At 40.2% G+C, this 24,951-nt stretch overlaps 1 protein-coding gene across 1 annotated transcript in view; it reads right to left on the reverse strand.

Annotated features, from left to right (window-relative positions):
• The window catches only part of GRAMD4 (GRAM domain containing 4), a 76,194-nt gene that overhangs the window by 20,104 nt on the left and 31,139 nt on the right, over positions 1–24,951 (reverse strand). Inside the window, exons 3-6 of the mRNA XM_027731933.2 lie at positions 23,158–23,278; positions 9,369–9,489; positions 1,934–1,995; positions 363–495 (exon numbers count right to left, since the gene is read on the reverse strand). Of these exons, the coding sequence (XP_027587734.1) occupies positions 363–495; positions 1,934–1,995; positions 9,369–9,489; positions 23,158–23,278 (437 nt within the window). The remainder of the gene's footprint in view (positions 1–362; positions 496–1,933; positions 1,996–9,368; positions 9,490–23,157; positions 23,279–24,951) is intronic.

Here is a 24,951-nt window from a genome sequence, read left to right on the forward strand (position 1 = left end):
CACTCTTGCCTGTTAAAAATTGTGTTTCTAGTAACTAATACAGTCCATCTTGCATCAGACCGAAAACTGAAGTGTAAAAGCACTCCAGCCTACAACTTGGTTCACAGTTTTTGGGAGGCATATGAAGGAACCTAGTAAATAATATAAATCTTACTTCACCTCAGACAGCAGAAAAACTTAATTTCATGTATTGTCCAAAGCATTCACAAAATTTTTGAGATGGTTCTGTGCTTTCAGTTTTATTACTTGTTATGTAAACACTTGCTCAAACTGTGTAAGAAGTTGTAAAATAAAATTAAGTGATGAAGAAAAGCAACTTGCAAAGAAGCCAATAATTTCTCAAAATCACGTTGGGGATTTACCTTCTAGCACTGAGTGGCTCTTCTGTCTCCACTGTACTCTCTTCTGGCTGAAATCTGAAGTCCTCAACATACTCCCCAAATTTGTCACAGAGCCACTTCTGAAGTCTTGAACAGACCGTGTTACTTTGCTTATCTATAAAAAAGAAGTTGCAAGTATTAGGATAATGCTAGAAGACCTCTTTATCCAATGCCTGCTCCTGTTCCCACACACGATGCTTCGCTGGGAAGCAGACTTTGTACAGATTTCCTGTCCTTCACTAAAGGTGACTCCTGTATTGCTCTCAGGACACTACATGGAAGAGTCTTATTACCAGAAGTACAGAGAGTAAAACACCCTAAGAAACAATAATTTTTAGCAAACACCGTAAAAACATTTTCTAGTTAAGAGGCTTCTGTAAACAAAAGACTGATGTAAATCTCAGTGCTCCTGTTGTGCTGAGGGGTGACCTTGAGAAAAGCAAGTGCAAAGCAAAGCACCCCTGAGCAGAAAGCTGGACAACCACCTTGCAGCCACGTGAATTTGACAGGAAAGGGAAGCTCAAGCAAGATTCTGCAAGAGGCATTTTTACTACCACTTTCCAACCACTTATAGTCTGTAAAGATTGTGTGTGTGTGTCTCTATATATCTATACAAATAAAACATTTATACACAAGTAAAATAATTTCTTCTTTATAAAGTCAGGCTTCAGAAATTATGCTGCATATCCTACTTTCTACATATGGAACATATACGCACCACATTACCTGGAAAGTCTCATACAGCAAAATAATGAAGTAATGCACACTTTCTGTATGTTGGTTTCAGTGGAAAAATATAACATAATATATGGGTATACAGAAATAATATAAGGGTAAAAACCTTCGGACAGAGCAAGAGAGAACAAAATCACCTGTAACTCCCAAAATTGTTGTCTAGAAGGAACAGACAGACTATTCTTTGGAAATGTAGGTCAATACAAAGTTGCAAAAAGGACATAAATTATTCCAGGTAAATTCAGTACAGAACTCCATAAAATTAAGAGGCAGGAAAGATTAACCAGCCAACTACGACAGCCAAAATGACACTTTTAAGCTCGTGAGAAAAAGCAACTGGTGCTCAGAAAATAGAATCAAATTATTTATTAATTAATGACAATGATATCTAGAAAAACAAGGAATATTGTGACAGTTTACAGTTGTTGTCCATTTGGAATAATACTTTAATTGGAATACTTCCATTGGAAAATAAAAATATGAAGTATCTTCCCACATGCTAATACTTCAGAAAGTACTGAGAAAGAAATTTTGAGTGTACGAGACTAAAAAACAGCAGGTTGTAGTTCACATAACAGAAAGCATTGACATTACAGGAGTACAGGAGGAGCAATTTCAAATTTAGTACACAGATTTAAAAGCCTTAAGTCTCAATCAGGAGGTGTGGGGAGGAAAGCTTAAGGGTACTGAAAGACTGAGAATCTAACTGTTGCCTTAGTTCTTTCAGAAATCACTACATTATTGATTTCATAATAAGCATCAGCTTGAGGAATGCAGATGACAGTGCAGATGTCCACAAATGCTCTGACCAAGCTTACCTGTTCCATTCGTTTGCACTGGTGGCTTTGCAGGTTGCTGAGCTGCAGGCACCTCTTCCGTCCTACAAAGAAAAAACAGAAACAGTGTGAAATGTTAAAGAAGAAGAATTTATTCCCTTTTAGGTAAAGGAAGCACTAGAACCTCTATGGTTTCCATAGCTGAGATTATAAAATCACAACAAGAAAAAAAACCAAACATACACCCTTTCACAAGGTTCAAAACATTCATTGCACTTAGGACCCAGGGAAATACCATCCACTGGAAGGAGAGGTGGGGTTTAGCCATTTCATGTCACCAACAGCTCAATTTCATCTTACAACTACTAATCCATTTAGTATCAAATTCGTTGCATTAGTTTGTATGGTATATTCATTGCAATGCCTGCCAGGAAAACTTCAGAGCCACGATTTTTCTCACAGTAATAAATTAAAAGGGATTCCGTATCACAAGTTGATAGCCACAGCAGTAGAGCAAAACCACAGTTTAATGCATAAATCTTGAATTCTGCTGCCATTACTACAGTCAAACACCACTCAACTTCACAAGAGGAATAGGTGTCAAGAATGATTTAAAATGTCATAAGCTCTAAAAATGCAGAGATACCAACTGATTTAACAATATCTTTAAAAATTTCCAAAATCGAAATAACAGCTTGAAAAACTGAGACAAAAATGTTCTAAAACTATATGTCAAGTAGCAGGCATCATTGGTCTCACCTTTCAAAATGAGTCAAGAATAATAGTCTCATCCATTAAAAGTGAACAGATTTTTGAAAACACAAATGCTTTTGCCATTCTGCACATGTGCAAGGCTTCAAATTATATTTGCACTATCCAGAGCCTCCAACTGCCAACCTGTCTTGAGATTACTTCAGGCTTCAGTCCCAAAGTCTTCAGCCATCCATGTACAGCCATCCTACAGAAAGATTTTTCTAATGAAGCAGCAGCTTTGACAACACAACACCAGCCACAGCAAGCTTCACTTGACAGGGAGTTGTATGATTGAAAACATTACTGCTTGAAACAGAAATTTCATTATCACTCATTTATCAGATAATATAGGTACTTTCAAATGTGCCCTTCATCTTTTGCTTCTCAGGAAGGGAATCAAGTGAAACATGGTCAAAAAACCAAAGAGTGGGAAGAGAGATCCCACTGCATTGGGCAGATTGCAGAAATATAGACATACAGTTCTCTCTCCTGCTGAAGGACATTAGGAAAACATCTCACTGTTCTGTCTGCACATGGAAAAGGCCGTTACTAATATGTGCTGTCTCAACATCACCATACATCAATGGGTATGATGGAGAAACCTCAGAACTAATTACCTCCCTTCCTTCTTAACCATTCCTCAGATTTAATGAGCTTACAACACCCTTGTTCATTTCTAAAAAGAACACTTAGAAATAATTTACTGATTTATGAATTATAACAGGACATTTTAACTGCTTAGATGATGAATTCAAATGGTTCCTGCTTTTAAAGACACTTGTTTTCATGACTCTTCAGGACTTTTCCCCAGTATACTCCCCAGAGTATTTGCAGCAACTCTTCTTTTCAAAAGCCACCTGAAATTCCACCAATTTTTTCTAGCTCAACTTTAACTTTGGTTTCTGTGCCATTTCCCCTCAGTTTCTATACAAACCTTGGGTTCGTCACCTAAAAACTCCTCCTCTCCCTGCTTCTTCTCCCATACCCTTGCATCTCCTCCATTTCAAGCTCTCAAAAAATAGACAGTAATAAACATGATCAAATTTGCACCAACTATTATAGAGCACTGTCTTGTTTTCCTCTATCAGCACATTAGATGGTTACACCATATAGCTGGGTGTTTTCATCTGCAATCTGTCACTGTCACTGTGTTTCACTGAAGCTGAAGACATATTTAGGTGGAAAGGAGGCAGTCACTCACAAGCAGGTTCACACAAGCAGGAGCCAGTAACTCAACCCACTGCAGTCATGTGAAGGCACCGGGGTGGTGTCACACCTGAACAACTCCTGTGACAGAGCCAAGACAGGATCCCACCACTGGCAGCTGTCAGACTCTTCAAACTGGGTGTTCCTTTGACATGCTGGGATGTATTTTCAGAAGCAGCACAGTGTCGTTACTCCCCATGTTTCTTGGGCAAAAAAAAATCTCATCAAGAAGCAGCTCTGGATAGCAGCCTTACTGGGCTACATCAGGAGCACGTGACAGTTGGCTTTGGCCCTCCTTGATGCTTTTGTTTCATTTTTTTGGCAATGTCTTACTTGCCATCTGCCTGTTACTCCTTCCCTATGAAGAACCTGACCTTTACGAATCATCAGGTTAATGACAGCTCATTACTGCACCTGTGAATCAGGTTATAATTAGCCACTTAAGACAGATCTGGGCCAGGAACCTCAGAATTCATTGTTTAGGCTTGCACACCTACTGGGAAGCTCAATCCCAAAACCAGGTCACGTCAAACCATGGGTTCATCAAGACCACTGACAGAGGGGAGAAATCATCTTTGCTACAGTTTCTGCACCACTCTTCATGCCAGAGACCAGTTAAAAGGCTGAAAAACATAAAGAGTCCCCAGAACAATGCTATATTCCTATGTGGGCTTCCTAACTGCAGCCTGCACCAAAGAAAACAAGCTGCATTACTTCCTCTTGGAGCACACTTTTCACACAGAAAAAGGGTTTAACTGGTAACACCAACACATCCCCAACCTGAAGCGAGGTCACGTTTAGACAACCAGAGATTGTACCCATTTAAAGCACAGGCTGATTAAAAGAGGTAAGAGGAATCTCAGTCTGTGGAGGAAACAAACACAAATGTACCTTTTGTTTCCCTTTTTTTTTCTTCAATATACTGAAGTCAGGGAAACATGAATATTGATAAATATTAGAGTTGTTCATGACCAGTACACATGTACCACTCAAAAACAACCAGCACATACTGATGCAGTGTCCACTCACTGCTGCCCCAGAGAACATCACCAAAGCATTATTTTTGTAGCTGCAAGTATGACACAAAAGTTAAGGGAGTCTTGACACTGAAGGCCATTTATCTTAAAAAACCATTTTTGGTTTGTGCATATTAGGCCCTGAACACAGCCGCGAGTTGAGATGTATGCAAATCAACAGACTCCCTCCAACAACTGGGTGAAGACTAGAATTGCTGCACACAACAGGTCCAGTCACTGGCAGGATGTTCTCAGACATATTCAAAGCAATTTTCCTACAGGCTAACTCCAAGCTCACAAGCAACCAACCATCGATCTTTCAAAAGCTCTTGTGGAAGCCAGTCAAGGCTGTTATATATTTCCTACTGTTCAAAGCAACCTGAATGTGTGTGCACGTACATCAAAAGCACATTCCAACGTCGTACATGCAAAAATAAGCATAAATTAGGTATTTTCACAGCCTAGTTTAAAGATATATCATTCAGGTATGCACAGCTTCTTAACCTGAAGAGCTCTTAAAAAACCAAGTTAAATAATTTTCATGGTTTGCATCTTCTTCCCATTAAATACACCAAGCACTTCAGAAGCCTTTGCCATTCTCATCCACAATGAAGGAACAGTGTCTTATGCAGAAGCATTGTCTATTTAGTCCTTGTAAAAATAATTCACAATGATACTAATAAAAATGTTTGCATGAGTCACAGCCTGCTGGTAGGTGTTGTTGCAAAACTTGTTATTTTTTCTTCCTCTGTATTCTAGCTCACCATTTGTAATATATAGCAGCAATAGCTCACACATTTCAGATTATTTATGTACTTCTCTACCAGCAAAATGTCATAAGCTTCAGCTGCCATTCCAAATGGGGGGATGTCCTGAAGTGCATCTACGGAAAACTTTAACTGAGGCCACCACGTTTCTGAATACTGACACACACAGACAATAAACACCATGACAAACAAAACCACTAAAAATCCTCTTCTTCCACTCCTCTCTGTTCACAACTCAATGAAAGAAGCCCATGTTCTTCACTAGCAAAAAAAAAAAAAATAGATTGTGAGCTTGTTGTTTTCTCTTTGCAAACATTTTGCATCATGTTTTATATTGCTACTTGTATTGATCTGTTTCACAAATACTTTTAAAACTGCAACTTTTAAAATTATTTCTTTCTTCTTACATCACAGCATGCTTTTGTTTTCAATTCACTTCTGTAAGCAGAAAGAAAAGCACATGCAAATATGTTTATATACTATCGTTGTTTAACCCCAGTCTCCAACTAAGTACCATACAGCTTCTCACTCTCCCTGCCAGGGGATATCTGATATCCCCTGATATCTATTTTAAAATTGTGTAAAGAATTACCTGAGAAGCAAGGTGAATTTGGTTTTGTTGACATAAGCAGAGAGAACTTTCTGCCATTACTTTGCTTAATAAAATTAAGTTTCCATAAGGCATAAATTTGGCCTATTACTTATTTGACTATGTCAACATTTCACCTGTAGTCCTAATAAAAGTATTTTAAAATGTCCACAATGAAGTGTAAAAAGATAGTAAGCAGTGAAGAAGAATTTCACACAATGAAGCACAAGTTAATGAAAAATCACAGACAAACCAATTTTTCTCATCCTGAGTAGGAACTGAAAAATTTTCAAAGTCTTATTTTGTTGTACCTTACATATCCTGCCTGTCCCAAAAAGGTTGAAATATTAGTAAGACTAGTTAAAGACTCAGGTAAGAGGGATAATTGGCTGAATGTAATCCGCAAGTGAAATACCCAAGCTAACAGGACTAGTGTAATCCTCAGGATATCTAAATGGGAACACAACACTCAGGAAGTAGCATCATCCTACCTTAATTTAGCAATGACACGCCTGCTAGAGATTTACTATTGTCCACAATCCAACAAAGCACAGATGTTGCCATTAACTCTGATAAACAAAGATCTTCCATCTCTCTTCTCTGTAAAACGTGTACTCACAAGCTGCAGTGGGCCAGATCAGACTCTGAGCCGCCCTCATTACTCTGAAACAGGACAGAATGATGCAGAGGAAGATGGCTCCTCATTCTCCTCCAGGATTCCCAGCAATGAGGAGATCACTCTCCCCCTTCTCTATGTACGATATAGAGCCCAGGCATACCTGTTCTGGGGAGAAAGCCAAAGGCCCATGCAAGCGTTAAAGACAAGCCTGTGGAATTTGCACCTCAAGCAAGGCAGTATCCATAGTTGCCATTTCGATGTACCACAAAACTCATTGCTTTCTACTGCTGTTAGGGAGCTACTCTCAGCAAGGGGACGGGTCCAAGTGTCTCCTCTTACGCTGTCCACTCAACTAGGCAACATCAACCTACATACACAGCCAGACCAACCAGCATAGGTAATAAAAATGCACTCTCACATCCCAAATGTAAGAGCAACTCTAGGTCACTAAAAAAAGCCCAGGTCAGAGCACTCTGGACCACCTTCCCACTTCATGGTCATGGTGCTGCCTTGGGAACCAGACTCCTCCACAAGGACCTTCCAGAGCCCCTTCTAAGCACATGACTTGGCAGCACAGGTCAAAACTACACATAGACCAACCTTGCATGGAACTAGTGATTTTGGAAAACCATTGATGTGAAACATGACCTAAAAAAAATCCCACTCTTCATCTTAGGACAAAATGGCTGAAGAATGGCAGCTGAATTGATGAAAGGGATGGAGTACTCTTAAGGAGACAGTGGAAAAGCTGGAATTCTTCAGTCTGGACAGAAGCCTAAGTGAAGAAAGGACTGATCAAGGGTGGCAAATAAACAGACGCTGAACAGTTATTCACCAAATCTCACAATTCTGTAATCATGGGGCACTTATTGAAACCACTAAGAAATCTGTTTAAAAGGAAAGAAAAAAAATTGTGTCTTTAGAGTCAAGGGGACTTGTATTGTCTCCATAGCTTCCAGTGGTAGACAGCTCCAGCACTTTCAATGTTATTAAATAAATTCACGGATAACAGGCCTGCAAACAGAGACTGAAGCGAAAGGCAGCAATGTACCTTGTGATACCATTAAATACAGTGATTGTGGGGGTTTACGAGGAGCAGCTGAGGCACCTGGGTCATTTAGCCTGCAGAAAAGGGGGCTCAGGGGAGGCCTTGTTGTTGTCTACAACTACCTGAAAAGGGGTTTGTAGCCAGGTGTGGGTTAGTCTCTTCTCCCAAGTAACAAGCGACAGGACAAGAGGAAACAGCTTCAAGTTGCGCTAGGGAGTTTTAGATTTGATATTAGGAAAAATCTCTTCACCAGAAGAGCTGTCAAGTACTGGAACAGGCTGCCCAGGGAAGTGGTTGAGTCACCATCATATTTTAAAACGTGTAGATATGGCCCTTAGGGACATAATTTAGAGGTGGACTTGGCAGTGCTGGGTTAATGGATGGACTTGATCTTAAAGGTCATTTCCAAACTAAATGATTCTATAGGAGCAGGAAGAAATTGACCACAGAAAGCAACTAGACTCATGTTTCCTATAAATGGCTCTGATTTCCATTGCTACAGAATACCAATGGACACAGACTGCTGACCTGAGCAGAAAGGCATTGGACACAAACTGCTGGCCTGAGCAGAAAGGCATTTTTACATTACTCAGAATGGAGTACAGAAAGAAGCAGAAGACCAGGAAGAGTTTGTATGGCATTGGGAAGCCTCATATCCAAGCCAAAAGTTTTTCTTTCTTGCTCTTGCTTGTCACCTCTATGTAACTGGCTTATAGCGTGTGATTATGAACTCAGCCCACTATCTCCCAATGACAGAAGTTGGCAGTGAACCACAGATCCTGCTGCTCAGCCAAGTAATCTTGGCTACTGCTGAGGAAGATAACACAGGTACCTAGGTATGCAGGTGGTCTAGAGCAACAAGACCACCAAGCAACTGCTATGGTCTTAAGATCCAAAGTCTGTGCAGCTAGGCAGACTAAGGAGAGATGTCAAACACAATGCTTTGCATCATCAAGATGGATGTCTTCAAGGCTGAAAGGGACTAGAGGCATAGGGAGGCATGTTTCCACTTGTCATGGCAGTGGCAAGGAAGGCTCAAACTCCAGTCACTCCCACACATTTAATGCTGTGGTACTGGGATTTCCATGCTGCTGCTAGAACAGGAGCAACAAGGACTGGGCAGTCTGGAAAAGACACAGGTTTTGAAAAGTCAAAGCACATGCAATGGCATGGCAAAAGCTCTGGCTTTCAGTAGTTCCAGCTGGGCAAGATCCCAGAAGGAGAGCATCAGAAAAGGTGAAATGAAGAATATCTCAACTAGAAAAGTGTCACAGCACTTCTGTAGCTATAGAAATATGTATGGTAACTCATATGTACATGGTGTTAATGATGTACAGGAAAACATAGGCACCATCTCTCTCTGTGAGCTGTTGTTTTAAGAGCACCTAGGCTGGAAACATATGCTTTTACCAGAACTTCTCATAGACAGTCAGAGATCTCAAGTGGCTTTCAGTTTTACAGTGAAAATATTTCTCTTACCTTATTTTAGGTGCTTCATTGATTTTTTGTTCTAGTTCTATTCTCCTCTGCCGTTCCTTTTCTAGTTCCTGCCTTAATGTTTCAGTGCTTGTTTCTTCTCTCAGCTTCCTGAGCTCCTCCTCTGTTAATTAAAGGAGAAGATAAAGATTTAGTTACCCTGAAGTATTTCTGTAAGAAATTTAAAATCTAATTATGACAGATTAAGTGTGGGGGATTTTTTTAATCTGTGCTATACCAAATATGTTCACCAGAAAAAAACAAGTAATCAAGGGCTAGACAGACTTCATAAAAAGCACACAGCTGTATGATATACAAAATATTTAGTTACAATTATTAAGCAAAGGAAAAAACAACTCTGAAGTTTTCTTTTCAAGATGCAAAATAAGCCCATGGTAGAAGCTATCTTTATTTAAATACAACATGACATACTCTTCATTCTCCAAAGAAATAATCAGCAAGAAAGGCTGTCTATTGCTAAATCCAGTGGCCATAACAAGAAAAAAAAGTATCTCATTTTTCCCTCATATCTTTGGGTAGGAAAACACAATAAATTCACATGAAGTTATATGGTGCCATACTGGACTGACTGTCCACACATGTTGTCACAAGCTTTATTTTCTGTATACAAATATGACCGTCAGCATTTATAAAATTAGGCACTTGAAAAGCGTCTGCAGGGCTGAGCCCTTTCTTTTTGTGCTAAAAAGAGCAACCTAATTATTTTGCTGTTGTGAAAATTTCTCAGAGAAAGGCAACAAGGCTGGTGAAGGGACCTGAACACAAGTCCTATGAGGAGAGGCTGAGGGAGCTGGGGTTGTTTAGCCTGGAAAAGAGGAGGCTCAGGGGAGACCTCATCACTCTCTACAACTCCCTGACAGGAGGTCGTAGCCAGGTGGGGGTTGGTCTCTTCTCCCAGGCAGCTATCAGTAAGACAAGAGGGCATGGTCTTAAGCTCCACCAGGGGAGGTTTAGGTTGGATATTAGGAAGAAATTCTTTACAGAGAGGGTAATCAGACATTGGAATGGGCTGCCCAGGGAGGTGGTGGATTCACTGTCCCTGGAGGTTTTTAAGATGAGACTGGATGTGGCACTTAGTGCCATGGTCTAGTAACCACAGCGATGTTGGATCAAGGGTTGGACTTGATGATCTCAGAGGTCTTTTCCAACCCAGCTGATTCTATGATTCTGTGAACCCCTGCCTGTCAGTTTCTGGCACCCTTGTAATTTTATCTAAGTCAGATGGTCCCATTATGGGCCTGAGCATCTTACAGTTTTAAGAAGGGGTTATGAAACAAAGAACTAAGTTTAAATTTTTACCCTCTTCTGAGGTTACACTGTGCCCTATAAACCTCAATGTAATAATTATATATATAAACATACACACTCACAACTTCTTTCACAAGAAGTTAGCATCAGCTATGTATAAGGCTTTTTTGTGTCTAATTAGCCTTGCTTTTTTGTCACTGGCAGAGTCCTTGTTCATGACCTTATTTAACTCTAGCGCTAAACCGGGGTCACTATTATTGATAACTTTTCCCAAACAGGTATACAAGAAACATGAAAAACCGAAGAGTGAGATTCTTTTTTTTAAGTCTTTTTAAACAAAAAATTTACTCCACATTTTGTTCTCTGGGCTGTTTTTTTAGCTCAATCTCAACAATAAATAGTAGAGCAGTGGGTGTATTTCAAGTTTACAACAAAGCAGAAGAGAAAATACTTCACTGCAGACACAGGGGTTCAGGCTTTACGTTGTTTTACAAAATGGGTATACTATGTTATAACCTCCAGCAACCTCTTCTATTTCTTTTCACATATTGCCTTGTAAGTCTTTGATAATCAGATAATTTTGATATCTGAGCCTCTCTGACTCCAATCATCATGCATCTTGAGAAGGTCTGAAGCCATAATGCAAATGTACAGAGGAAATTACACACTCTCCCTCCTCTGCAGGAGGCCCTGGGGCAGTATGTCCAATCACTTTATCCGCTGTGCAAGTTAGCTGGTGGGAGATTATCTGCACTCCTGCAGCAATAAGAGGTTTAGAGCACAGAATTAGGAGAAATGGGAAAAAGATACATGAATCCAGAGGACAACATGATGGCTTCCACTGTGAAGCTACAGCTTGAACTCCACCAAAGAGAAAGGAGTGCTGTCATTCATCTCCCCACTGACAGATGGTTACTGATCCTGGGAAGAAGAGCTGGAGCACAAAAACCAAGCAACTAAAACTGAGAATCCCCAAGAGTATGGTAGGGAAATGCCACTGTTGCAGCAGGTATTGTCTCTCCTGTAAATAAATGGAAAGATATGGACATAAGGGCAGACTTACACATGGAGCTGTTCCTAATTACGTGTCCACAAGGAATTTTAAATCCAACAAGAAAACTAAGTTTATAATTAGTTTACCCTACTTTCAAGGGCTTGCCTTGTTCCAGAACACGGGCCTGCACGCAGCTGAGGGTAAACATCTGTTGCACTTCAAAGGCACTGGAGCTTGTGCAATATCATGAAGATATCACAGAACGTTCCAAAGTTTGACGGGGATGTTATCTTCTCAAGACCATTAAAGGAAAAAAATTCTCCATTAAGGACATTTATTTTTTTTAAGAGGAAGTGACTATGCATTTTGTGTATATAAGAAAACCACAAGCAGTATAAATTAACTTCAATGTCCTTGAAAGTTTACTCAGATCTTCCACCTTCCCTAATTCCAGTTGTTCCGATTGCTCTACATCTTGTACTACTAAAACCAAAACAAAACCCCCAGAAATTCAACCACTAAGAAGATAAGCAGTGCCAAAGATTCTTTAAGGAAAGAGGCAGAGTTAAAGGGTTCACAATGAATGAGGCAGAACTCCTATAAAACAAAACAAAACAAAAAAAATGCAACATCCCATCATTACGGTTTGTCACAGCTTCACATTTCAGAGCATTTCCTAACTTTCCCATACATGACTGCAATTCAAATCCACCCCATTGCAACTGCTCTAGCCCATTTATGTCCTTAAAGTACTATTTGTTGCTACTTTGGCAGCAGTGTGGTCAGGCACCGTAAAACTTCCGTGTTTGGTTAGTTAAATACTCTTAACTCTGCTAAGCAACAGAAGGGGGAGGGGGCAAAGTTCTTCCTTGCTCTCTCCCCTGAAATAATCTACCATTTGGCCAAGCTGAGCTGCACTTTCAAAGGATATTTCTCTATCCCTATGGGGTCCTCTTGCAGAATGAGTGAAGTTGGCTACAAAGAGCAGAGGTCACAGACCCCTGAGAAGAATCCCTGAGAACATTTCACCACGGTATCTATCTACTGAGCTTTACAGATGAGTATCCTTCTTGATGACAAGAAAGGAGTGCTGCTTGGATTCCATCTTCAGACAGTCAAAATTCAAACATCCTCCCCCCTCAGCACACGCACAAAAGGGTAAAACATAAAAGGTCACACTTCAGCTTCAAGATTAATCAGCTTCCATAATTTCCCTCCCAGGCATATCAATCACAGCTCACTATCTTCTGCTGGGCAAGAAATGTTAAAATACTGCAAGAGTCTCAGTGTATGTCTTAGCTGGACATGCAGGTGAAGCAAGCAGCCATAAAGGTGACCTGGTTAGAAGTGGAAAATTATTAGCAGAAGAAAGTGTCTGCTGAAATACTGACAGAGAAAATGCTGGCAAGGCTGGGAACTAGGCCTGGGAACTAGAAGCATTGTCAAGAAGTGCAGCTGGCCTCTCTGAAGTGCACAGCCGGGTACCTAGAAACCAGAGATACCACTGAAAGGCATGAAAATAAGGAACTATAATAGCAACTTATCATCTGAAAAGGTGAAAAATAGTCTGAAAAAAAAGGGAAAACATCCTGGGAAAGTAAGACTTCGTAAATGCCATTAGCTGTTCTATCTGCAAGAACAAGAAAAGTCTAGAAAAATAAAAATTGGCACAAGAGAACAGAAAACATCAGCATCTATTGGCTATTCTGAGTGAAAAGCAGAAATTATCAGCATCTATTGGCTGCTGAAGTGATGGTGTCCAATACGTCTCTATTTCTCTATTATATAAATATGGCTTAATTTTTATTCAAAATGAAGCTTCTCTCTCCAAGAACTTCCCATGCTGTATGCACTATCCCTTTCCTAAAGGGGCTGAACTCTCCGCACAAACTTTCTAAGAGATCTTGGACCTTTGCCAAGAAGGGTTTGGTTTGTCATCCCATACACCTTGGATGGTTTGGCCCATATAAGGGGCCAAATATGGGCCAATTAGCTTGATACTGGTATTAATGTAAACATATGTATATGTGTACGTAAATTAATCCATCATAATTACATTTTCTGCTGTATTACTGAAAAGTTTGCTTCATTAGTGATCATTTTATAGTAACCTGTAATAGTATACACCTACATGGTTGCTATTGCTTACACCTACTATTGATTGCTGCCAATAATTTATAATAGCTTGCTCTCTATATATATTTATTTCATTCATATATATATTCACTTTATAAATCATAGGTAGAGTTGCTAGGGGTGATTTTTGTGGTATTTGTGGCAATCTGTAATATTAAGTAGAGAAATTTAAAGTAAAAAGCCTCCGTGTCTTTGAGTATTACAGAAGCCTACCAACCTACAGTCATAACCTTTATATACCTACACATTGGGTAACCCTTTAGGCTGTGACAGCAGGTGTGACCCTGAAAAAATGCTTTAAAAGCTCTCTAGAAAAGTCAACTTGTGTAGAAAAGCAGGACAATATCTGGATGCTATTGCACTTCTAAAAATGAGCTGTAGATGTCTGTGAGACAAGGCAACACTGGTGTTCCAATGACATTAATCCAAGTATTATTGCATTGTAAACCCTAGGAGAACTGAGCCCATAGTAAAGAACGTCATCAGCCATGCATCTCACAGGTTACCAGAAAGTTTATCTATTTCATTTTTTTCTACAGCATTTTATCCTCTATGAGGTCTAATGTAACTGTCACACCTGAACGCTTAAGTATTCGACCACTCAAATTCAAAGATTAACATTCCAAAAAAGTTAGTTGATACAATGGAACTGCTACAAGATGAGCTACCAAGTGTTGTGCTGCACCGCTGTCTGGCATCAGCCACTAGAGCAGCTGAAAAATTTCAGTTTGCTCCTCAGAATACACAAACTTGTAAAAAATGTTCTGACAAAAAGCACTTCAACACCAAAGTATTTAGTTCTGGTGAGACCGAACAGACTCTGAGTAGTATTTAGATAAGAAGGATGATACATGAGGCTGGGAAGGCGTGGCAGAAGGTTGGATTTCTAATTCCAATACTGCATATGCAGCAAAGCGGATGCTTCCCTTAATCCCAGGATTGAAGGTAGATTAGGGAGTTTCCTCGTAGCTGTTTTACATAACAACATTCCTTCCTAGGCCTGCAGGTACACTGCAAAACCTCCCTCTGGGACAAAGTGATCAAAAATTTCTTTCAGAGCACAACTACAGACTGCCAACCTGCTGTTTCTAGCTACCAAATCAGTTTAGTGTTAAATCTAAGGAGAACAAGTTGAAAACTAGAAATGCCAAAAAGCATACATGCTCCCCATCATACTTACATGAGGAAACACCAGTACTTAACAAGACAAAAGTAACCCTTCTATGTCTATGTTAATCATGGCAAATCTCTCTACAACCCTTTGAACATTACCAGAGTGCACATTATTTAATTGGTACTAAAAAAAATAAATTCCAATCACACATCTTCAAATTGGATCTCATCAGCCACACTAATGAAGCCAGAACTGTCTCCAGCGCAGGCAGTTTCTACCACTACCAGACTCCTAATCCCTACATAAAGCTAATATTTACTTGTCCCAAGTAAACCAACTATATGACATTACTAACAAGATGTTAGGAGTCTTAACAACATATCTATTTTCATCGTCATAGATACTGAAGAGCTTTTAGTCTTCACCTTAAAAAACAGCAGGAAATGGCAGTCCTGTAAAAGACATGAAATGACTTCACCATTTAAGATAAAGCAAAGATATACAGAGAATGAGGTCTGACCAACAAGCAGTGATGGAGGAAGGACCCACAACCGAATTCCTTAGCCTGCTTTTTTCCTGCTTACAGTTACTTTGCAATTTATATATACTCCTCTGAAGACACATTCACAATTTGCAGCTATAACTGGATACAGCTTAATTGTACTATTTGTTACCTGTTCTTCTTCTAATCCATGACTGTCCTTCTCCAGGGCATATGTCTTTCCACCAGCGACTCGAGAACCACAGAGACCGCCAAAAAATTATCACAAATCTACCCAAAAGGCCTCAAATAAAACATTAGCCTTTGATCCCAGACATTGAAAGATATTTTACTTCTTTGCATGCCAGATGCTTGGGGAAGAAAAGTACTTGTTTAAGCTATCGCTCTAACAGCTCCACTTTATTAGCTGCCCTTTCTTCTTTAAGTCACCACTTAAGTTCATGTCCCCTTTCATGCTTGGACTTCAGTGCTTCAATTGGGAAGCATAAAGCTCACCTCCTTAGGAGTACTAGTCTTGGCGCTTTAAGAAGAACCAAAAAATGTGCCTTCTAAACCTCCAGACTCCAGGTTGACTGTCTAACCCCCTCCTTTGTCTTCTGTGATTAGGTGATTGCTTCTGAAATGGATACTAGCATTCTTATTTTACAGAGCTCTTCCAGAGGTGGACAACAAGCAGTCTGGAAGAACTCTTCCTTGTTTTGGGGTTTTTTTTTTACATTTGTGAACACCTTGCTTTGTCACTTTAATGGTTTTCCCTTGCGGTCAGGCCTCTTGCTTGAATCTTGCATGAATCTTTCATCCAGAAAACAAGGCAAAAAGATTTTCTAATAAGAATATTGGTGTCATAGAAAGCCAAAAAGCAGAGAGAATCATTAAAGATTAAGAATATTTATTGAGTTCATATCCTTCCCTCCTCTCTCCTGTGTTTTCTATAGGGATTTTGGTAGAGTGGAGAAGTGAAACAATCAAATATAAATCCTGTATTTTCACTATGACTGTTCTCCAGCTAAGTCTGCACATATCAAAACAAAGAAGTGATCTGTCATGCCCAATGACTTTAAAAACTTCAACACGGGTTTGGCAGTTAAACAATCTCTTTTTACTTTGTTTTGTTTCCATCGTTCTTTTGTTCTTCTCTTTGGTCTTTCAAAGGTAGAGCTCCTGCTCCAGTACTTACAATAAGCATATCTTTTGAGGACCAGTTTTTGAGTCTCTTTGCATACGCCTACAGGGCAGGGAGCAGCGTGGGCTCTTGCTATGCAGATAGGAAATAAGCCAACTCCGATCCAGAGGCAGTGGAGGCAAGGCCGAGTGAACTAACAACCTGCCTCTCAGTGCAATTAATATCCCCTGGTACTATTCTCCTCACCTGAATAACAGAGTCTCATATGAAGTGTTCTTCTCTTTTGTGAGATGAAGGAGACTGATTTACAAAGCACCTCATATTTGACAGTCTTCCTCAGTGCAAACTGCTCTAGTCTCTCTCGCCATTCTCATTATGTCCTACTTGGAGTGGGTGATGTTAGAAAAAACTAAGATGTCATTGCTATGGTTTGTACAAAACAGTTATGCTAAATACCAATTAGTAACTTTACATACAGTGCTTTCAATGGAGCTTTATTGTGTTATAAGTGACACAGACAGGATCATTTCCCCTTCATTTTAAATTATGCTTCCTGAAAATATAGCGTAGTGAGACAGATCGCCTTCTCAAAACACCAAGTGGGAAGTTTTCTATTGCTAGATACACTTATAAAGTCAGCTTAAAAGTCATGAAAAGTACTGCTGCTATATGAATTTCTAGAAATTTCAGGGAATAAAAGTGCCAGAAGAGTTGCAGAATCCATCTAAAATGAAGGGAGCTGCAAAAATATTGTCATTATTGCAAGAATGGTTTTCACTCACTGGTTTTGGCAGAAGTGAAACAGTCTACAAATGTTGAAATAATGTCTGGCTTAGAAATAGCAGCAGGCTCTTCCAAGGCTTTTGTGTTACTAAGCTGAGCAGGGAAAGGCAAGTTCCACATGGGGCTCCCAAATTCTCCATCCCAGTTACACAACAGGCAGAGGAACAACAGTGCTGAGCATTGCCCTGCCTGGATTTTCACACCCTCTCTGCAATTCAGGAAGGGCATGAGCTGGGCATGCAAAAAAGGCAGAAGCAAAAGCACAGCCCACCTACATAAGGCAGTGAGTAGGTGGCATCTGTTCAAGCCTCTGGAGGAGCTCAAACAATACATCTCTCTCAGCACAGTGCTGCATTTTGGTTCATCAGTCCCAAAAAGATGGTGTGACAATATGAGATCCTCCAGCTTTCTGGCATCTTCATGTACAGCATCATCATGTACATGTCCATGTATGTGCTTTGTCCAATGACTTGAGCACATTGCACAAGTCAGGACTAGAACAAAGACCAGTCCAGGACTCCAGCCTGCTGCTGCACTGGGCTGGAGTCGCATCCTTTCCCTCTCCTCTCTTCTCAGAAATATCATGCTCTTGGAAGCCAAGTCGAGAGCAAGCAAGAGCCCAACCCATCTCCTCCACCATTCAGAACAGAGTCCTTGCAGATGAGAAAGGAAGGTCTGAATGTTCCTTAGTCTATATTGAGGCTTCTTAAACCCCAGAGAAGTGCTCTAACCTGCTTGTGACTGCCTCGTCCAACGTTCCCAAATGTTTCCAGGAAAATGAAGCCAGAGTTTTGGAGGTTTGTGGGTTTTTTTGTCCAGGAAGGCTAGAAATGAGCTCAATATACACAGTATGTCATGTAAGCATCTCCGGGTATAAGCAATACCTTTCCTACACCTCTTAGGAAACTTTCTGTAGGTTTTGAGAAGTCTCCCAGTCAGAAGTCAGATCTAGAAAAACTTTAAAATTTGTTACTACAAAGCAAGTGAGAGCAGCTCTATAGCAAAGCCTGAACTCACATCTTTCTACTGTGTCTTTTCTGGGTGCCCAGGCAAAATACTTAAGAAGATTCCCCACCAGTCACCATACACAAACCACAGTCCTCATTAGAGAAGCTCCACGATCTCAAGGGGCACATGCAGATCTCCTAGGGACATCTTTTTACTGCCTGAGAGTCCAGGATTTTAAACTGAAAGAAGCTTAGGGGAAGGAGTAAAGGATGTGAGAAACCCCGGGTAAGCTCCACTGCTACAGCAGCCTCAGTGCTCACCAGCATCAGCAAGCTTGGAGCCCAAGCTGCAGCATCAGGATCCCTTGGCCAGGGTTGACCATGTAGCAAGCAGCGGCTACTATGGCCCAGAGTTGGTATTTGGGTGTCTCAGATATACACAGCAGCTACTTACTCTCTCGCCAGGGTCTTCACCTGCCCTAGATTCTGCTTCAGCTCTAGATTCTGCTTCCAGATTTCTAAACCTATGGTTCAGATTAAAGGCTGCCAGGTCAGTAAGAAGACAGCAAAACCAATGCAGTGAATCTGTTCTTCTGCTCTTCTCTCTCTCTGCTACTGCAGCTGGTGTTTGACCCTTACGTCAAGAGAAATTACACCAAAGGTATTCTAACACAGTTGGTAATTGGACTCTGACTCAGCTTCATAGTCAATTTGTTGCATACAATTACTGGGGCTGTGCAGAACTGGACTTTTCAGTGTAGGTCTTCTGTTGGTTACAACCACCACCACACACTTTGCCTTCAAGATTTAACACTTTCTAACATCCCAGATCTGCCTGAGAATCATGTATGTTTTTCTAGAGCTCTACTTCCATGTAGTCACTATTTTGCTAGGTTGTTCTTCATTCAAAGAATCATCAGGTCATTTATATCAGAAAGAACAAGCCAGAGAAAATACTGTGGAGTTAGTCACATAAAGGGTTCAAAAAGGCACATGAGGATGAAGACTGTGCTGGAGCAGAATTTCAATGGGAAAGCAGCATAATCCCAAGTTATTTTGTAATGCTAGTATAAAAATCATAACTGAAAACAGTGGTTTGGTAAGCCCCTGAAGACTCCTGCCACACTCTGCTGTACCAAGTGGAATGCAAAACCCTTGTGGGAGAGGACTTTATTTCCTCTTCACCCTCATGTAGTGTTTCTTTGATTTACTGAATCATGACTAACCCTCTTCTCTAACAGTCACCTGGTTTGTTTACTCTCATATGCTGCCGCTACCACCAACTCCTCTTCTCTGAGCTGCTAAATTTAGCACTGCAAAAGGCTTGAACATCTTTGACCAAGAATTAGCTAATACTTCATGTAAACCACAGGATGCATGTGTGCTTACAAAGCACCTTGTGGAACCACGATCAGAGTGCTGATATCTCCAAAACTGCCCTCTATAAGCAGACACAGGAAGCAACAGGAAGAAAAGCAGAGTGTTTATGAGGTGCAAACCCAGAAAGATCATGGGTTTGCATAATTTTTGTCTTGCAAATGCAAGAGCAGCAAGCATGATTTTATTTCTTGCTTAGATACAACTAGGTTTTGAAATGGAAACACTAAAATCACTACTGATCTTAGCAAAACTGTCCTGGGTCAGTAGTTGCCTTCCCAAACTGAATCCTCAACTAGCCCAAGGCAGTGTTCATGTGCATTTAAAACTAGGTTATAACAACACAAAATCCTTTAGAAATGAACGATCCTGATTGTCACAGTTCCAAGAAAAAGCTTTATCCATCCACGTGCACTTAAAACTCTAGCAGACTAAGCTCTCTGCACTTTTCATTCAGCTGGTGTTCAAGCCTTTTTCTGCAGGAATCCCCAACACCGCAGACCCAACAAACACAGTTTTCAGGATTCCTGTAATAAGGCTCAGAAGGAGCCATTAGATCACAGAGATTAAGACCACTCCCACACAGACAGAAAAAGCAACTTGGCTGGAAGAGTCAGATGATCACTCACTCCCTCTTGCTTAAGACATTATCCAAGATCCCCTCCTCTGCCTGCCTCATCCTCCTCTCAGTTTGCAGCTTAAACCCCTTGCATTTCCAGTCACATTTTATTTGCATTTACAGCTATGCACATGCTAAGCAATTCCTCTCCATCTTCATATCTTTGGATGTTTAGATTATCTCTTTGCTAAAGAAAAGATTCATCTGGCATCTTAGATGAAGATATTTTCCCTTTACAGACAACAGCTTGTCTCCAGTACCTATTTGATCCAGATTTCCTCTGCAGCTTGTAGAGGCTACAGTTAGGTTTGGGATGTGTTTCACTGAATATACTACTCAGCCAAACTGCACCTATTACTTGTGCCTACTAATGGCTGAATAGAGTTTAAAGAAGACTAGTGCTTTGCTCTTCTTTAGCCAGGCACCTGCAACTACAGACCCACGCTGACTTGTAGCTGTGTAATGTACATTATGCATAATGTTTAGCTGAGAGGAAATCTCCTTAAACCTCCTGGCTAATGGCACAGTAATACAAATAAAAGTACAGAAGAGGCAAAAATAATGTCAGAATCAAACTGATAACAATTAGAAACTCAACACATTAAAAAGAAAATCCATGAAACTTTTAAGTATTTCCCTCACTTACTAGCAGTTGCTTTGATTTTTGCACATCTAGCTGGAGGAAATGGAGTTAAGTGGATGTGGTAAACGGTTTATGCAAAAACACAATTATAGCCAGACATCCTTAAAGAATTCCATAAATAAAAATAGTATGGAAATAGTGCAGAGCAATTAGCCTTCTTAAAAAACACCTACTGCAGAGAAACTAGCTTTCTTAAAAAGCACCGACTGCAGCTATAGGATTTTAAAAAAATAATGATCAAGCTTTCTTCCAAGGAAAATTGAAGTAAACAAACTGCACATTTCAAGAATATTTTTCTGCATACTATTAGTTCATTTTTGGGAAGAAAACAATAATGAAGCACTTCTAGTATTAAAAAAGTGCGAAACACAAACTCAAAGAGAAGGAAAAAGAAAGGAGAACGCAGGAGCCGTACCCAAAAAGAGAACTGCTACTTCACTCCAACTGACAAACACAGTGACCTATTTCAGCCTAAAATCTTGAATGGAGTGTAGGGGAATAAAGAGTAAGCTTTACCTCACTTATTTCCCCACCAGTTTATGATTCTTATTCTTGTTTTTCAGTACAGAGTTACAACGAACTTGCCAGGAGAAATCCATAATTTCAGCTACAGCAAACCTCAGTCTTTGGTGAGGAGCTCTTGACCTAGCAGTAAGGGCTGGAGACATCCAGACCTGACTCAATCCACCCAGCTAAACTATCCCATCAGCCTGAACCTCCAACCATCTGCTCAACATGAAAGGGTGATCTTCATTACCCTTTACCTTGGAGTTTGCTACAAAGGTCTGTGAAAAGGAAAAAGGATTCAGCCAGAAGTGGTAACATAGTTTATCAGAAGGTTTTGAAATTACAGCAAGAACCTGAAGATTACAAACGTTTACAAAAATAACATTCAGTTACTGTAAGAACATGCTAAGAAAGGAGAATGGATTCACCAGCAATGGAGGTGCCCTGGGAACCCTATTTTATATCAAAAAGCATGTCCTAGTTCAAACCAGAAATCAGTTCTGGTAGGTCCTACTGTTTCTGTTACACACTAGATTACATCAGGAAATCATACATGTTCCATCTACTTTAAAAACAGTTCGATAACAGGAGCATAAGCAATATATCATCTTTGCGATGGAAGAAGTACATGGTAACTCTGTAGTTAAATATTCAAGTAAAGTACTGAAACTAATGAGGCAAGTCAAACAGATCTTTCAGTTTTTGCCTGATATTCCAACCGTGATACCTCTTCCAGCTATCTGTGGAAGCTGATAGTAGCTTGTTATAAATTCTTTCCCAGTTTCCTTTATCAGGCCTCCCTCACATACATGGGGGGGGGGAAACATATCGAAGAAATATTGCCAAATGAAAAACAAGTTAGGGAAATTAATGGCAAATCCTTGAGAACATGCTGAAGATAAAACACAAGTCTTGTTGCTGGATTATAGAAATTGAATAGAATCCATAGGCTTGTTATTCCTACCCCTTAGAAAATACCTGACAAGCTTTGAACACATAAAAACAACCCTCATACTCTGAAGTTAAAACCAAAACATTAAAATGACCGTTTTGGGAAGCAACTGACCAAGAATTCTCATTGATTTATTACAGAGATCTCTACTTCTACTAAGTCACAGGAATGCTTGTCTTCCATTTTTCCGTTTTTAACTATCCTGTCTTAAAAATCAGCAGTTCAGATCTCCTGAGATTAAATCCCCAAAATCTTGTGGCTGCCTCTAGCCATGAATGACTCATATACATTTTTTCTCATATATACAAATACACGTATATATACAAGGAATCCCAAACAAGTAACACCTGAAATCTACAGACACTCTTCTCTGTATTTCTTACATCACTTACTAGTAATCCTTATACTGTTAAGAGACATGTGTTTTAAGACATATTATTTGTTGAAACAGCTGCCAAGGAAATGCACTGGTTGCCCCTTCAGAAATCTCTTCTTATGAATTACTACTAGAAAAAAAACTCCACCTATTCCAAGCACATTAAGGTTGACTTAGTTCTAAGGTAACCTGCAGATGTCAACATCAAGATTTCAACTAAGCAGCTTTAATCATGTAGTGAGGTATGCTGTGAGAAATGCAATGAAGAAAAAATATCCAAGTGACCCAGAAACCCTGAGAATGCTTTTAAGGTCTTCCTAGGGAAACATCAGCCCACGTGCTATCCGCACATCAGCACCTCAAAATTCTGATGCCAACTTCTACAGCTTAGAGAAACCTTATTTCAGCAAGCTTAAGCCATTCCTCTTCCACAGAGCATTTTATACTTACGTAAAAAGTGTTTTTCCAGTAAGGCTATTTCCAGGTGACCTTTGATCTCACTCAGTCTGTCAGACTCTGTTCTGTTAAAATCCGGGACTCCTGAAGCCATGATGATGGTCCCTGGACCAGCCTATAAGAAAGCCAGAACATATTCACAGCTCAGAAGCACTGGTTTTTTTTTTTTCATTTAAATACATCAACTTATTTCTGGGGCAGTAAAGAAACAACCATGTGAGAAACATGCAAGTATCGACAACTCTGCATGCCTCTCTCAGCATTAAATTACCAAAACAAATGAATGAAAGCTAATCAAATGCATGGTATCTCTCCCATGTGAGTTTACAGAATACATTTCTACAGACCTCAGGGAGTTACAGAAAACTAAGATTTACCACCATCACCACCACCCTTACAAGTTCTGCTGCATCATCATTTAAGCCTTACTTCTGCTGATTTAAAAGGCATATTTATACTATCCCTCTCTTCTTCCCATTAAATGAACAGTCAATGCAACACACTTTACCTATAAAATTGTGAAGCTATCAAAAGTAATACTTTCCTAGATAACTGCTGAGCTATTAGAAAATACATATTTTATATTTTAATATCCATTTATAGAATGTGTAATTCTGAAGACCACAGGCTCTCAGCAAGGAAGGGTTCCCCACTCCCTCCATCTCCCCCACAGCCCCGTTACTGCAGAAGGATGTTGCTGGTGCCCAGGAGTTCACCCTGGCAGGCTAGGAGAGGGGGGAGTCAGGAGACTGTGTGTCTTGACAGATTTACCAGCACCCCTCAAGTGAACTCAGCACTGGAAATACTGCAGAAAGCAGGAATTAAAGAGCAAATTGATTAATTTGCAAGAGCAGTGACAACCACCACCTCCATGAAGTGAGCACAGAAAAACCCCAAGCCCACACAGCAGAAGGCAGGGGATGCCATCTTTCTCTCATTAAGTGGGCATTTTCAAACAGCAGGGAAAAGGGTGGGTGACGGCATCTCCTGGGTAATGGTTGTTCAGCACTTGTGTGCAGTCCCCACAAGGTACAAAAAGTCTGTCAATGAGAATTAAAGGAGCTTCTTCAACCACTAATACTCAAAATCAAAGTGATAGATTACAGAAGGCTACATCTCAGAACAAAGACAGAAAGGGATTTATTTACCCATTCTAATCACTCCCCCACTCCTTGTTTGAACCCTGAAAACACATAGGAACTGTACTGCTTTCAAACACCAGCTTGCTTACATTTAACCACACCACCTAAATTACATATATATATATATATATAAACTCAAGTAATCTATAGGAGAGTTAATTAAAAGATATCTTCTATGTTTTAGGAAAAATGTGCAGAAAGCTTACTGACTACAAAGTACTTTCACTGTTGGGAATGATTTGCACTTCTAAGATAAATCAGTGTGGAAATATCTATTAAACATCTGTTTTCTTGCTTGAGCTGAACAGATGTTGAGTTTAAGCCTCAGAATTTGTCTATACAGGCAAATTAGCACTCTGTAGGCAGTTACTGCCCAGCATTTACCTGGTATCAACTCCCCACTTGGGCATGCTCAATACAGTGCCAAGCAGAGATGCTATTTCCAGTGCCAAAAGCAGCACCCACCCACACAGCAGTCAGTCAACGCTGCTGGCCACGATGAGGAGCAGAAGCTGTTAGCTCAGCAGCAGCCCAGGCTGCTTCCCATTTTGGAGCCAGCACGAACCATGTCATAGCAGAGGCAGACAGACCGCAAGCAATCCTCACACAGAAAGCTGCAGCACAGCATCCTCCTCCCCATGCTCCA

The sequence above is a fragment of the Pipra filicauda genome, unplaced genomic scaffold, assembly GCF_003945595.2.
Source record: "Pipra filicauda isolate LSUMZ 115617 unplaced genomic scaffold, ASM394559v2 scaffold167_size3244652_pilon, whole genome shotgun sequence".
Classification (NCBI taxonomy): Eukaryota; Metazoa; Chordata; class Aves; order Passeriformes; family Pipridae; genus Pipra; species Pipra filicauda.